The sequence below is a fragment of the Sinohyriopsis cumingii genome, unplaced genomic scaffold, assembly GCF_028554795.1.
Source record: "Sinohyriopsis cumingii isolate HCF-2022 unplaced genomic scaffold, ASM2855479v2 utg001176l, whole genome shotgun sequence".
In the NCBI taxonomy this organism is placed as follows: domain Eukaryota; kingdom Metazoa; phylum Mollusca; class Bivalvia; order Unionida; family Unionidae; genus Sinohyriopsis; species Sinohyriopsis cumingii.
The window spans coordinates 700,898-716,327 of record NW_028315968.1 but is presented as its reverse complement, the minus strand read 5'-3'; the positions used below and the strand labels follow the sequence as shown (position 1 = coordinate 716,327).

Here is a 15,430-nt window from a genome sequence, read left to right as displayed (position 1 = left end):
AAAACAATTAAAGTAAAGTTCAAACTATTGTGATTCACTGAATCGAATCAATATCACTCTCTAATGTCACATGATCACAGGGAGTTCAAATAAGCACTCTCTATAATAACTTATTAGGTGGCACTCACCAATTATTATGTACATTTGAAAGAGTGATGCATGTACGGTGAAGCTGTTTGCATGTGAAACATGCACAGTGGAATGTTGGCATACCTCTATGTTACTTTGATGTAATGTGGCTGACATTTCTTTGGATATTGTACTTATGGAAATTCTACATGATCTAAGCACACTGGTAACTAAAATGACTGCTCCCTTGTGCTAAAAGAAATCATCCTGAATTAGTCTAAAGTACACTATCTTTAGCATCTATTAAAATAGGAAAAATGAATTTTGCCCAACTAGACAATTCCAACTTCTGAAAGTGCAATGGATGAATTACTACATATAAAAATGTAAAAAAAAGTTATAAGCTCTTTTTTTTTAATACAATTTACCTCTGATGTCGAGGAAGTGAAAATGACCTAATGGAGCTAACAGTTTTTGAAAAATGCACATCTGGAGTAAGGCCAAGCTGTATACTCTATGACCCATAGTATACCCATCAATCATACACCAAGATAACAGGAGTTAAAGGTTTTTTGAACAACACCTAAGATATACAAGGTCCTTTCTAAACAGCCAGTATAAACAGTGAGGGAACCCAGGGCAATTCTTTCTCTTTAAAATTCTAACCCTATGCAAAATACAAAACTGTAAAGCACCACCTTATAGGACTCTACCTGGCATAGAACAAGTATCAAAATTTGCAGCTCAATCAAAGGGTTGCCAGCTGGGAAGACAAAATGGGTGCTGCCTTAACAAACAAAGATATTATGGTCAGATATGCACAGGGAAATCTAGGATTCTACTCAACAATGAACAAATATCAAATCTGTTGCTCAATTCAAAGATTGTCTCTTGGGGAAACAAAGTGTGTATTGCTTTTAAAAGCTAAGGGCTTATCGACTCATGTGCACAAATAGATACTTTAAAAATGTCACTTGAAAATTAAATCCAGCTTGTGACGAAAGCAAATATAAATCAAATAAAAACTTATATTGTATCAAACACAGTGTTTATAAAGCAAAACACAAAAATATAGTATAAATATAGGTTGTTCTGACTTGCACAAAAATGGAAGCAAAATACTTACTAGTAAACACCCACAATAACAACATTCATGGACACTTCACCTGAATGATTAATATTTCACTGAATATTTTTAAATTTTTAAAATCCACACAAATGTTGACACAAGTATTGTGTAATGAATATGATAATGAAATGAATAAACACAGTGTACCATACATGCCTATCTGTTAATGAATTTTGGCATATATATGTCAAAATATATTAATCAACAGTATTCTGTAAATACTGCAATTTTCATTACCCCAATATTTATCAAACGTCTTCACTATCATGCTTATATGATGACCCCTACACTTCACAAATAAAAATTTCAGTAAAATAAAATGTTGACTTATAAGCAAGTATATACATAACACATTATGACCACCATATATACTCACTTATAAGTTGAGTCCAACTGCAAACTGCACAGATCCAGATCTGTCTGTGCATTATGCAATGGCAGATTTGGGTCTTTGCAGTTTGTTAGGAGTAATCAGCAGACCAAACAACACAGACCTTGATCTGCAGATGAATTATGCTATGGCAGATCAGGATCTTTGTTGTTTGCATTTGACTCAATATCTAAGCTAGTCACATTCTCAATAATTGTCAAGCACTATTTGTTTGTAAGAATGTTGTCTGATGTGTGATGCATCAGGAGTCTGATGAAGGATAATAAAACCCAAATATAAAATCATAAACAGCTTTCATTTTGTTTAAGTTTGAAAAAAATTAGACTCATTTTTAAACCTAGCTGAAAGAATAAAGCCCACACTATTATCCAGTTTACATGACTCAAACAAATTTGAAATCAATTGGGAAGAGGAGGTTCTATTAGCTAAACTCCTGTAACAAGATATTCCTCCTATTATGCCACGGCTAAATTGCAAATATATATATGCTTTTGATTTTATTGTCAGACGTAACATACATGAATTGTGACAAATTGACTAAAAGATTCATTAAATTGATATTGAGTGTATGAAATGATGTCTGGAGATTGTAAGCTGGCTACATAACATATAAAACATAGTCCTTGTTCATGTATTACATATAAAACATCATCATACTGCATGTATTACATATACAACATAGCCCAAGTCCGTTTATTTCATATAAGATTAGTCTATGATCAGATATCATTTATATACCACAATGTATAGAGAAAATGACTAACCCATGCTACTTGGTTAACATAAGACCAAGAATTCTTCATTTATTAAATAAAAAATCCAATGTAAATTTGTGTATCGAATCAACAGATCACATCATTGGTGGTGGTGGTGATAGATAATCTCTGCCAACACAATATAAACATTGCAAGAACACCTTGTAATAACCTAAATAATGCTTGCCTTACCAGCTGGACAACATTCATTTGTGCAGAAAAATGACTTGAATGAAAAAAAATCATCACATGTATATTGGTTAATATATTTTTTGCTAATTAATTGAACATGTCATCTTTTGTTTGGCTAAATTTAACATCCTAGAAGGAGGAGCTACAAATTTGATATTCCCTTTGATTCTGTATTCTTCTAATGATATCACAAAGATCAAAATAAATGAATCAGATAAAAATCTTACAAGCTAAATGCATCAAAAACAACTGAGTTACTGCTGATATGATTAAAAATAAAGACTTAAATATTTCTCTAATCTGTATAAAAAAGTACATGTAAATGTTAGTAAAACTTTTCAAACAAATTTTAATCACAAGCAGTATGTATATTATATAAAATTAATATAGTTTAAAACAACAAAAAATGAACAAATTTATATTTGTTGCCTTGTACTGTATTCTGTGTTGGCATTAAGCTGGTTTATACCTCTTAATTTCCAAAGATCAAAAATGCACATCATACTGCCACTATGTAACCAAATGGTCAAAGCTTTGAATGAATATATAGATGGTTGACTACTGAAAAACAGTATATATTTTAACATCCACTAAGTGATTGCACAATATAATGAAGCATCAAGAACTAAGACTACAAATGACAGGAACTATATTGGCAGTCATGCACCAGGCAGCCTTGATTGTGGAAGACGTTGAGCATCTTTCAGGAACAACTTTGACCTCAAATAGTTTGAATTTTTCAGAATTGTCATGAATTTATTCCATTAAGTCTACAAAATTCTTGAAATCTTCTGTTTTCAAGTTCTGTCATTTCTTTATTCAGTGCATAAATCTGAAAGAAAAGAAATGCACAGTGTGAAGCCTTAGAGATTTATACAGTGAAGTCTGCTTTAAGATGCTAGTTGTTAGAGGTGAAAAATGTGTTCCCATTACCAAATATACTCACTTACAACTCAAGTCCAACCACAAACTGCATAGAAACATATATGGAATTGCATAATGCACAAGCAGTTTTGGGTCTATGCAGTTTGTTAGGAGTAAACATTAGTGCAAATAAAACAAACACTGTGCTACCAGTGCATTATGCAATGGCAGATTAGGTTATATGTTGTTTGCAATTGTATCCAACTTAAAAGCAATGGTAAATGGAATGTTGGTGATTGTTTCACAAAGGTTTATTTTACAATAATCAGGTTTAAGGTATCTGGAAATGTTGCTGTATAATTATCAAATTGCTCATGAATACTGGATATAAACTTATACAATCTACAGTAGTGTACCTAAATGACTGATGATCAACACTAGATAGCAACTTATACAATTTACAGTACTGTACCTAAATGACTGATGATCAATACTAGATAGCAACCTATACAATCTACAGTACTGTACCTAAATGACTGATGATCTATACTAGATAGCAACTTATATAATCTACAGTACTGTACCTAAATGACTGATGATCAATAATAGATAGCAACTTATACAATCTACAGTACTGTACCTAAATGACTAATGATCAATACTAGATAGCAACTTATACAATCTACAGTACTGTACCTAAATGACTGATGATCAATACTAGATAGCAACTTATACAACCTACAGTACTGTACCTAAATGACTGATGATCAATACTAGATAGCAACTTATACAATCTACAGTACTGTACCTAAATGACTGATGATCAATACTAGATAGCAACTTATACAATCTATAGTACTGTACCTAAATGACTCATCATCAATACTAGATAGCAACTTATACAATCTACAGTACTGTACCTAAATGACTGATGATCAACACTAGATAGCAACTTATACAATTTACAGTACTGTACCTAAATGACTGATGATCAATACTAGATAGCAACCTATACAATATACAGCACTGTACCTAAATGACTGATGATCAATACTAGATAGCAACTTATACAATTTACAGTACTGTACCTAAATGACTGATGATCAATACTAGATAGCAACCTATACAATATACAGCACTGTACCTAAATGGCTGATGATCAATACTAGATAGCAACTTATACAATCTACAGTACTGTACCTAAATGACTGATGATCAATACTAGATAGCAACCTATACAATCTACAGTACTGTACCTAAATGACTGATGATCAATACTAGATAGCAACTTATACAATCTACAGTACTGTACCTAAATGACTGATGATGTATACTAGATAGCAACTTATACAATCTACAGTACTGTACCTAAATGACTGATGATCAATACTAGATAGCAACTTATACAATCTACAGTACTGTACCTAAATGACTCATCATCAATACTAGATAGCAACTTATACAATCTACAGTACTGTACCTAAATGACTGATGATCAACACTAGATAGCAACTTATACAATTTACAGTACTGTACCTAAATGACTGATGATCAATACTAGATAGCAACCTATACAATATACAGCACAGTACCTAAATGGCTGATGATCAATACTAGATAGCAACTTATACAATCTACAGTACTGTACCTAAATGACTGATGATCAATACTAGATAGCAACCTATACAATCTACAGTACTGTACCTAAATGACTGATGATCAATACTAGATAGCAACCATATACAATCTACAATACTGTACCTAAATGGCTGATGATCAATACTAGATAGCATAGAATGGCATTATGTACACAATAACCAATGACACTATAAGCATACTAGTACTTTCATAGCATGTCTCCATAAATGTTTGTGTTCAAGTAATTACATATCTGTGACAAAGAAAATCAAAAAAGAATCATTTACTAAACACTGTTAGAAGCAGACCTAATTGTTAGAAATAGTAATTAGCTATGTATACATGAATTTAGCTCTTTCACAGCTTTTCTACCTAATCTTACAATTATATCACCTGCACATATTTATGTAGATAATGTAAACTGTTTAGAGAAAGCTTTATAGTAGTGTCACTGATAATATTAATTTATGCACAAATATAAATCTATTTCTTTACACTTTTCAACTATTTTAGTACATAAATGTACATTATGTAGTTTTATTATTTTAATTATTTATGTGCTAATAAAAAAAATCAAACATTAAAGAACCAATTAACAAAAGACAACATTAAGGCTAATAAGCTAAATGAAATAATATACACAACAAAACAAATCACTGTTAAATAGCTGAATTCTTTTTGCTGGGTATATGCTTAACTTTTCTTTCCTTAAAATTTAAAAAAAAAAAAATTATACTTCTTTCTATCAATATCAGTGGTGCGCTAGCCCTGGGTCTCAACTCAAGTTAGGATCATGAGGACATTCTGGAGGGTTGAAAGGATTTTTTTCTGAGGGTGGCAAAACTTATCAAAATGTGAAAATGGGGTCATTTATTTATTTATCAATTATTTATTTACAGCTATTTTTTTTACATTTATAAATAAAATATTTCATTCAGCTATTTTTTTTACATTTATAAATAAAATATTTCATTAACTATTATTCCTAATTGCTTAACATTGTAATGTAAAGCATGAATAACAAATGAAAGTATAGATGTGATTCCAAAATGAAGAACTTCACAACATTGCTAGTTTCCTAGTATAATGAACTGAGCTGATGCACTGGACAATCTTGTTGATCTTTGACACTTTCAATACACATTTGAAAGCTGCAACACAATATGCATTTGTTGCTCTAATTGGACTTCTGCAAAAAGACTCACTGTCATGAGAATTACGATGGAGGAACTTTACTCCACTTTAATAAATTGCTGTCAATCACAATCGTTCACTGAAATTAGAGATTTGTAATGAAGTTCCTGATCAGTAATAAAACAAAAATTATGCCAAAATTATGCCAAATTTATTGAAGATCAAATTTCCCCAAGTCTTAATCATTTTTATACATATCATACCTCCATTCTCTGTTGAGCCTTGACACTCCTCTCTTTATCTTTTAGTTGTTGCTTTTCAACTTTAGCATATTCTTCCTTTTTCTTTTCAGACCGCTGGCGGGTATGGTTCTCCATGATCTGTAGCTTTAATTTTACTGCTCTCTGTGCCTGAGATATAAAAATGCATTTAGATAGTCTAGTCATACATCCTGATATCTGTACTGGAGACCACACAACAGTCAATGATGTACTGTATAGATCATACAACAATCAATGATACACTGTACTACAATATATTTATATACCTGTACTGCAGATCATATACTACAGTTAATGATACACCATACACTGTACAGTATATGTATTATCATATGCCTGTACTGCATGCAGATCATATGTTACAGTTAATGATACACCATGCACTGCATATGTACTATTATATACCTGTACTGCAGATAATATGTTGCAGTTAATGATACACCATGCACTGTATATGTACTATTATATACCTGTACTGCAGATCATATGTTACAGTTAATGATACACCATGCACTGTACAGTATATTGTATTATCATATACCTGTACTGCAGATCATATGTTGCAGTTAATGATACACCATGCACTGTACAGTATATGTATTATCATATACCTGTACTGCAGATCATATGTTGCAGTTAATGATAAACCATGCACTGTACAGTATATATATATTATCATAAACCTGTACTGCAGATCATATGTTACAGTTAATGATACACGGTATACCATGCACTGTACAGTATATGTATTATCATATACCTGTACTGCAGATCATATGTTGCAGTTAATGATACACCATGCACTGTATATGTACTATTATATACATGTAGTGCAGATCATACAACAGTCACGGATACACTATGTGTGTATGCTATGCATGTACTATTAAAACCTATACTGGTGACCATACAACAATCAATAATACACTATAGTACAGTGTGATGCACTATACATGCACTATTATAAATCTTTACTGGAGACCATGCAACAATCAATGATACACTATACTACAGTGTTTTATAAAATTGTACTGGAGATCATACAACCATCAATGATACAATATACAACTACAGACCTGTACATGAGATTTCATGGCTCTGAGACTGACTCTGTGCTATCTATCTGTGTCATCCTGTCGCACAGGACATCACTTTCAAAATGTTATTACAGATATCAGGATGTTATTATTGTCTAGCTGTCAGCTGATTTCAAGTTTGGAGTTCTTATCATTCTATGCAAAACATGCAATGAAATAGGTTTAAAAAGAAAAGACTAGGTCATAAGTGAGGACGCTAAATACAAGCAAAACTTAGGATTCACCTCTATAAATAAACATAAAGTGAATACAACTATAGTATAATTCTTAAATTATTTTGTTTGATTACTGAAAGAGACAAGGAAATTCTTTTTAATCTTACCCTTATATCATTCATACTTGGTACGTATTCATATTTCTTCAACATGTCTGAAAAGAGATTAAATATGACTATGAGATATTATCATTCAATATTTCAATATTTTAGACAAAGGATATGTCTGGTATCATAATTTTATGAAATTCCCTTGGTACAAATATTCCTTGATATTTATCTACATGTAGCTCTCATTACTAATTTTAAAGCTGATTTTTGATCTTAAGGGGTTTTTTTTCTTCTTTTTTTCAAAAGTGGAGCCCTTGACAGAGGTGGAGGGTCAGTGAAGTCAAGCCATTAGCACTTTCTTATTGTGAAAAAGACCCTTGCATCATCTATTAAGTCCAATCAGGCCTCTGAAAAAAGCTCAGTCTGTCACCTACTGGAATGTTAGAAAGAGAGGCACTTGGCAAGAGAGTGTGCAACAGTAAACTGCATAGGTCCGATTGCCTCCCTCCTTATAGAGGCAGAGGAGTCTCTACTTCCTGTCATGGCCCTTCTGGCTGCCCATATTAACAAAAGAAGGATGAGTAAAGTGGTTTTGTTGGGACCTCTGATGAGAATGTTTAGAGGACTGACGGATCTTCAAGACTGAGGATGCCTCTTAGCTTGTTTAGCATGGTCTGGGAACATGGTCTACAACCAGTTATTGTTGGTCTCTGAAAAGCTATGGTAGAGATTAACCATTGAATACAGGTAGCACATCATGCAGAACCATACATGTGACTATCAACAGAGGGACAAAAATACCATTTTAAAGGTCATCTACTTTACATACCATTTTGTAGCTGAAATATACATTTTTTGAAAAGAAAAGAATTTTTAGAAATTCTGGAGGAAAAGATAATATTTTTAAGTATTCTGTCCATACATTACAGAAACCAATCAGAACCAGTCTAATGGACACCAGTACTGCTCCACCTGTGAAACAAACTGTGCAATGATGTGTGCTGAGCAATCTAATTAAGACAGACATGTGTAAACAAAAAGCTGTCAATTGATTACCTTACTGTAATCTGGAGGCAGCATTTAAGACCAAAGGCAGGATATTTATTGAGGTGCTATAAGTGTGTGTGTGTGTCTGTGTGTGTGTGTCTGTGTGTGTGTGTGTCTGTGTCTGTGTGCATGCATGTGTGTGAGATATGGACTTTAACATAGCCTTAAAAAATTTTCAGTCATAATGCTATGATGTCTGCAGTGTGGCAGTTTATAGTGATATCTAGCACTGGGGCATCATGCCACAGACATGTAGGATCATGTCCCACCCAGTCATGTTATCCTGACACCAGACCAGATGAATCTGGGAACAAAGTTTCTGGGAATGAAGCCAACATTTAAACAGTTTTTTAACAGATGATAGCAGCAAAAATATTATCATTATAAATGACTGAGCAAAGCAAGAAGGTAAAGTGTGCTTATTAAAATATATCTCACCTGGCAACATTTATCATTGAGCAGGTGCAAGAGCAGTTGGTCAAGATTCTAGATTAGTGTGATGTTTTTTGACAGCTAATGAATTTCCTGGTTTTAGCAAAGGCAGTGATACTAGATGGTATGTGGACTGGCATGAATTGTACTAAAGTGAATGTGCAAGTAGCATAATTGCTGAAACTAATTAAATTGAAACAAATATTCTTCTTATTTTATCATTTCAAACCTTTAATTAATTTCAAACCTGTATTCTAATTTAATTAACAATAAAGCTAGCAATCTCACAACAGAAAGTTTCATATCATAGGATCTTGATCATCAAAAGATAATGGATGGAACTAAAACAAGGAAACACTTATACAATAACACTGAAATGTGAGAAAGATGACTGTTAAAACTGAGTGGACCTGCTGTGGCTTTATTCTACATTACCTGGCATAGGTGTAACCGGTGGAGCACATGGAATCTCCATACCACTTTCTTTAATACTCCCAGACTGTTTTTCAGACAGGAACACTTTCCGTACACGAGCTGCCTCCACATTCTTCTGGTAAGAGTTTTGGGGTCTGCCATATATTGCTGATAAAGTTGTTTCAGTATTCTGCAACACTTTGTTATCTGATGAACAGCTTGTACCCATAGCATCTGCTATTGTTGTGACCTGGACTAAATTATGTGGTTTTGAAAGAGAATAATCCAATAAAACTCCACTTACAGTGGGGGGTAAATGTTTATTTTGATCATAAAGCACAGAACCTTCTGACTTTGCACTATGCTGGCGATTATAGTTCACCCGGTTCTCTCTGGTCTCTAGAGTGTGCAAAGTTAAAGTTGTACAATTAGCTGCTAGAATTGTATCTGGTATATGCGTTCTTATGTCTGTGTGTTGAGTTGCCACATTGGAATTCGTACCTAGACCTCTGGACCCATCACTCACCAATCTCTGATTGGATGAGTGGTTTTCCTTGTGTGTCACGTGACTAGGTGAAATTCTATCACTGTAAAATCGAACACCAGTAATGTTACTGTGTGTATTTTTAGAGTGACTGGTCTTGACAGTCAAAGGTTTTGAGGTCAAATGAATATCCGAACTGTATGGCACATGAGTTGATGGAATAGAAAGTCTACCTTGCCTCAATCTCCCTTTTAATTTCCTTTGCCTTGCTGATGATTTGGTTCTTTTCTTTTTCTTTGCTGAAATATTGATAAGACCTTTAATATAATTTTGAGCATATGTATAACTTCATGCATACATTCTGACTTAAAAAAGTTTTATTTTTACAAAAAAAGCTCTGAACATAAAATAATTTGGTTTCTTACAAAATGTGTTTTTATGGAGAGGACTAATTTTAATGATATAATGGTTACATGATGGTATAACATATCTGGTTCTCCTCGGGGAAGGAAAATACCCTGACCATGATGATGAGAATTTATTCTCCCATTAGCTGACTGGAAGATTCTGTAATACCAAAATACCCATAGTCCAACCCCCAGTTACCTTGCCCATGTGTATTGTCCTTCATTCCTTTTCAGGATGTAGCCCAAACAATGGAATATGACTTCAGAGTGGGAGGATGGAATCCTGCAATAGCAACAGGTAAGTATTACATCATAAAGTTAGCTTTAACCCCTGTCCGCCAAAACTATATTTTAATGCTACTGCGACTCTGAATTTGTCAATCTGATGGGAAGGTGATGATCCCACAACTGTCAAAAGAAAAACGTATTCAAGGAATACTCATGAACACCATAGAAGATACTACTGCCAGACGGTATCTGCATGGGCCACTTCTTCAGCTACAACTACTGGACACAAAGAAAATATGCTTTTGCTTTGGTAAGCCACCATGCTAAGGTAAGAAAAAAAGATAGTATGAGATCAGCTTTCATCATATCCTCCAGAAATGGATCTACCTATGAGGCAGCAAATGTTTGAACTTCATGTGCTTTAATTTTCATAAATGAACAGTCCTCTTTGGGAAGGGACTGATAAGCTCTCTTGATAGTTATTGCAATCCACATCAAAATGGTGTGATCAAATGTCAGCTGAACCTTTGTGGATGATGAAAATGTACCTCCTTCTCCATTTAGAAGCTGCCAAATAAAAATCTATGGCTCTAAGAGGATATAAAAGTCTATCTTGGTCATACCCAACATAAATGCAACTGAGACACTGCTGGATCTCAGTCAGGGGTGAAGCAACCTATGAAAAGCGGTTCTTTGCTAAAACAAAACAAAGACCTGATTGATCATAGAGAAACTAGTTCATAATTTCCACTGAACCTAATACAGCCCTGCTCTATGGAAAGAGTATAAAGCTCACTTCTTCATCTAGTGGACAACAGGGACAGCAAGATAACAGTCTTTTGAGTAAGCTTCTCAAAGGAAGCTTCACTATAAGGTTTATAATGGGGATTTTAGTTAGAGACCAGAAGACAGATTTTCCCTAGGTATTAGTAAGTGAGTCACCAGTCTTTGCAGACTGAAATATTTGACCACATCTACTAAATGAAAGTCCACCCTGATGTATGGGCCTTTCATAGTCCACCCTGATGCATGGGCCTTTCAAAAATTAGAGTGGGACTGCTATTTATGGCCCTTGATAGTAGAAAGTGAGCATCGCCTCTCTTCAAAAAAGGAAGAGACAAAAATTAGCCACTGTGCTCATAGAGGGGCAGCTAGGATTGGCATATTTCCTACTCATCCAAATGCAAAATATTATCCACATAGGCCTTAGACAAAGAGCATCTACTGGACTGAATGATACACTTATAAACTTTGTTGGATCACTTGTCCTGGCAGAGAAATTATTTGAGATGAGCCAAGTCTGAAGGCGGATAATCTGTTTGATGTTGTGCCCATGAGACCCTGTGCTATGACATAAGGTCCCTCCTCGGGGATAATATCCTGGGATGATCCACTAGCAGGTCAGGAAGATAACTAAACCATGATTTTTGGAGTCACATATGGGCTATCAAACTAATCTGAGCAGTGCAGTTCTTTATTTTGTGAAACACCTTTGGGATACTCCTGAAGTTTGTAATCCCACTTCAGGCTGAAAGCAACCATTGCCCAGACCCTCTGTGTAGAAGCAAAATGGGAGCATTTTGTTTGGCCTTGTCAGCAATATCTTCTCCTTTCTTGACAGACTGTCCTCCAAAATATGAGGCAAACTTAGAGGGAAGTCACTTCAAAGGTTACCCATAGGAGAAAGTTCCAAATCTCAATGCCAAGAGAAGGATCATGTGTGCCTCCTTGTCACCTGAGATACACTATCACTGATGAGTTGTCGGAAGGAGCCATCATGAAGCAACCTCTTTTCTTGTCAACACACCTCTGATGGGACAGGATCTTGTATACCCTGTCCAGAGGGTCACTGACTAATCCTCTTTTCATGAGGAAATTCATCCCATTGTAGATGAAATAATGAGGTGGAGAAAGCTTTAATTTCCTCTAGGTTGGACCACTATGAACCAACAGCAACATAGACTTAGTCTAAGAGACTCTAGCCAGCCAATGTGGACCACCCAATCAACAAAATGTTGGAGGATTAGGATACTCAGTGACCTTAAATGGACTGCAACTGTTCCCATGACCATAGCAAGTGCTATGGGTGCAGTAGGTAGACCAAACAGCAGAGCATGAAAATGGAAGACCTCTCCATCAAAGCAAAACCAGAGGTACTACCTCTGAAGAGTAAAGATGAACAGGAGTTAAAACAGAAACCTGAAGATGCACATCCTGGAGGTAGATGGAGACTATGCAGTCACAGTGTTTTATGGCATTCCAGACCGAGGTTGTGGTCTCAATTCGCTGAACTGCAATGTGGTCATCAGGCCAGACCATTCTGCTCTCGACCACTGATGTCAAGGATGTCTGCACAAAATTTGGTAATGCATGTTTAGTCGCTTTCTCTTCCATCATCATCTTTTCGAGGCACGCTCTGCTCCGTCGTTCATGGACCTCTTGAGATACGTACCATGGAGCTCCTTGTGGCAGCTGGCCAGATAACCTTTCAAGCCTGAATCTGTCTGAAGTCTTGGTTTATCGCTGCCAAGTGATAACAGTTTGTTGCATTCTTTGCACTGCACCTTGCTTGCATCAGAATCGATTTTTGTGAAGTAATCCCACACTGCATTTTTCGACATTCTTTGTCGGTGATTAACTAATCCGTTTATTATTAACTTCAATTTTCTACTTCACACAGATTAATTCACTACAGTTTAACTAACTGAAATTATCAATATTGTCAGACTTCAAAATCTCTGTATTCAACAGAATTGCCTTGCGCTGACTGACTGGCCAACAAGCAGAGTAATAGACACAGCACTAGCGTTGCATTCTGAAAGTTAAAATAAATCTTCAGCTGATGACCGAAAGTCAATATCAGTTTTGGCCGAAACCGAAAGCAAACCGAAAGCTAACCTTTTGGCTTTGGCCGAAACAGAAACTATGCCGAAAGAGGCCATTTGCCAACTTTCGGCGCCGAAACCAAAACCGAATTTCGGTCTGCTTCTATGATAGTGCAATATTGGCTTACCATATCCATTTATTCTCATGTAGCTGATAATTTTTATTTTTTTATTTTTACAAGAAAGGCTTGTGAAAAGCACTCAGTCTCAAACTCAACATTCTGTACATGCAGAGTTAACCACTATTAATATCTGTCTACTTGAGACCTCAATCTTAGACTCAATCTCCTTCAGATTTGTGAGGCCCCGAGTGGCTGGGTGGTCTAAAGCACTCACCATTACAGATCACTGCAATCTCACCTCTTTCTGCATGGGTTTGAGTCTTATGTTCAGCCAGTGTGGGTATGTGAGAAAGCTTGCCAGTAGCTTCTCATGGGTTGGTGGCTCTTTCCGGGGTTTTCACAGATTCTTCCTCCACCATTAATACTGGCCAATATGTATAGCCTATCTTGTACTGAAAACGGCATTAAACCCTAAACAACAACAACTTGAGATCTGCTTGAGTTCAGGGTGATGGCTTTATTCATTGTTTCTGCTATAAATATATGCAGTGTCTTGATTATAGTCATACAATGACCATATTATCAAGTTTCTTTACCTCATAAAACTTAACAATGAATACACAATTTGGTCTTCCTACACGTTGCTCCACTTAAGCTAAATCCATATCAGTATTATTATCATTATCATTTTTTTTTTTGGTTTAAATAATGTTAGTCACTGAATATTTGTATTAGCATTATCAATGATAAATCGGGTTATGCTGTGAGCAAGGAGTAATGGTATGTTAAGTTCTCTGGCTGAACGAACTTCATTCTTTCTTTCCAGGAAGAAAGTAAAATAGAAACTTGTTCATGTGTCATATTTCACCCTATAGTGGATGTTTATGTTTTGAACATATCACTTTACATATATTTAAAATGAGAAATTTACCTTTCCCACCATTGTGTATTGTGCTGCTATTTTCTTCTTCATTATCACTTGTTGTCTCTTTTGTGTACAGTTCATTGTAAATACCATCTTGATTTGGACTAAATTTCACAACTGAATGTGGTGGAGTCAAAATGCCATTTTCATATTTGTAATCAGCAGTGTAAATCGATCTCTCCTTAGCATGTGGAATGGTTCCATTACTTGATGTTTCTTGGGAGTCAAAACCCGTTTGCTTAGCGGACGACGTTCTAATGTTCCCAGCTGACCGCAGTAGTTTATCTGCTCGTCCAATATTTTCATTACGATCCAGATCATCTGTGCATCTACTTAGACCAAGCCCCACATTTGCATATTGCTGAAGAACTTCTTGAAATGTTATGCTGTAACTATGTTTTCCCGAGGTACTTCCCTGACCCTCAAAGTAATGGTTATTTCTAGAACTAGCCGAGGTGGTCCCAATTACAGGCGAATCATGCGTCAATCTCTGAAAAGATCTTGGTTCCAAAACGACAGAAGAGTGCATAAAACCAGAAGAGTCGCCTCCAACTTCCATATTTGACTTTGTTTCGACAGTCATATTTCATTTTGTATTCTTAAAAATTTCTTTTTTAATTGTATTCATTTAATCTATTACAACCACTGCATTGAACTAATTGATATCCCCTGATCTCCATATTGCTGTATTAAATGCTATAGCAACGCGAGAACCTCGCGTAAATTTACGT

The 15,430-nt window shown here is 35.1% G+C and overlaps 1 protein-coding gene across 1 annotated transcript; it reads right to left on the bottom strand.

The window, feature by feature from the left end:
- Positions 1–2,376: 2,376 nt before the first annotated feature.
- On the bottom strand, positions 2,377–15,354 carry LOC149772754 (uncharacterized). Its single transcript, XM_089947296.1, has 5 exons — positions 14,706–15,354; positions 9,730–10,491; positions 7,873–7,919; positions 6,436–6,582; positions 2,377–3,368 (listed from the first exon to the last, which is right to left on the bottom strand). Exons 1-5 carry the CDS (start codon positions 15,280–15,282, stop codon positions 3,285–3,287), a joined length of 1,617 nt encoding a protein of 538 aa, XP_089803422.1. The 5' UTR covers positions 15,283–15,354; the 3' UTR covers positions 2,377–3,284.
- Between the last annotated feature and the right edge of the window lie 76 nt (positions 15,355–15,430).

Coding starts and splice junctions, on each gene's coding strand:
- LOC149772754 (XM_089947296.1), bottom strand. CDS start 15,282: ATGACTGTCGAAACAAAGTCAAATATGGAAGTTGGAGGCGACTCTTCT. Junction 10,492..14,705: donor AATACACAATGGTGGGAAAG/GTAAATTTCTCA, acceptor TCAATATTTCAG/CAAAGAAAAAGAAAAGAACC. Junction 7,920..9,729: donor ACCGGTTACACCTATGCCAG/GTAATGTAGAAT, acceptor ATCTCTTTTCAG/ACATGTTGAAGAAATATGAA.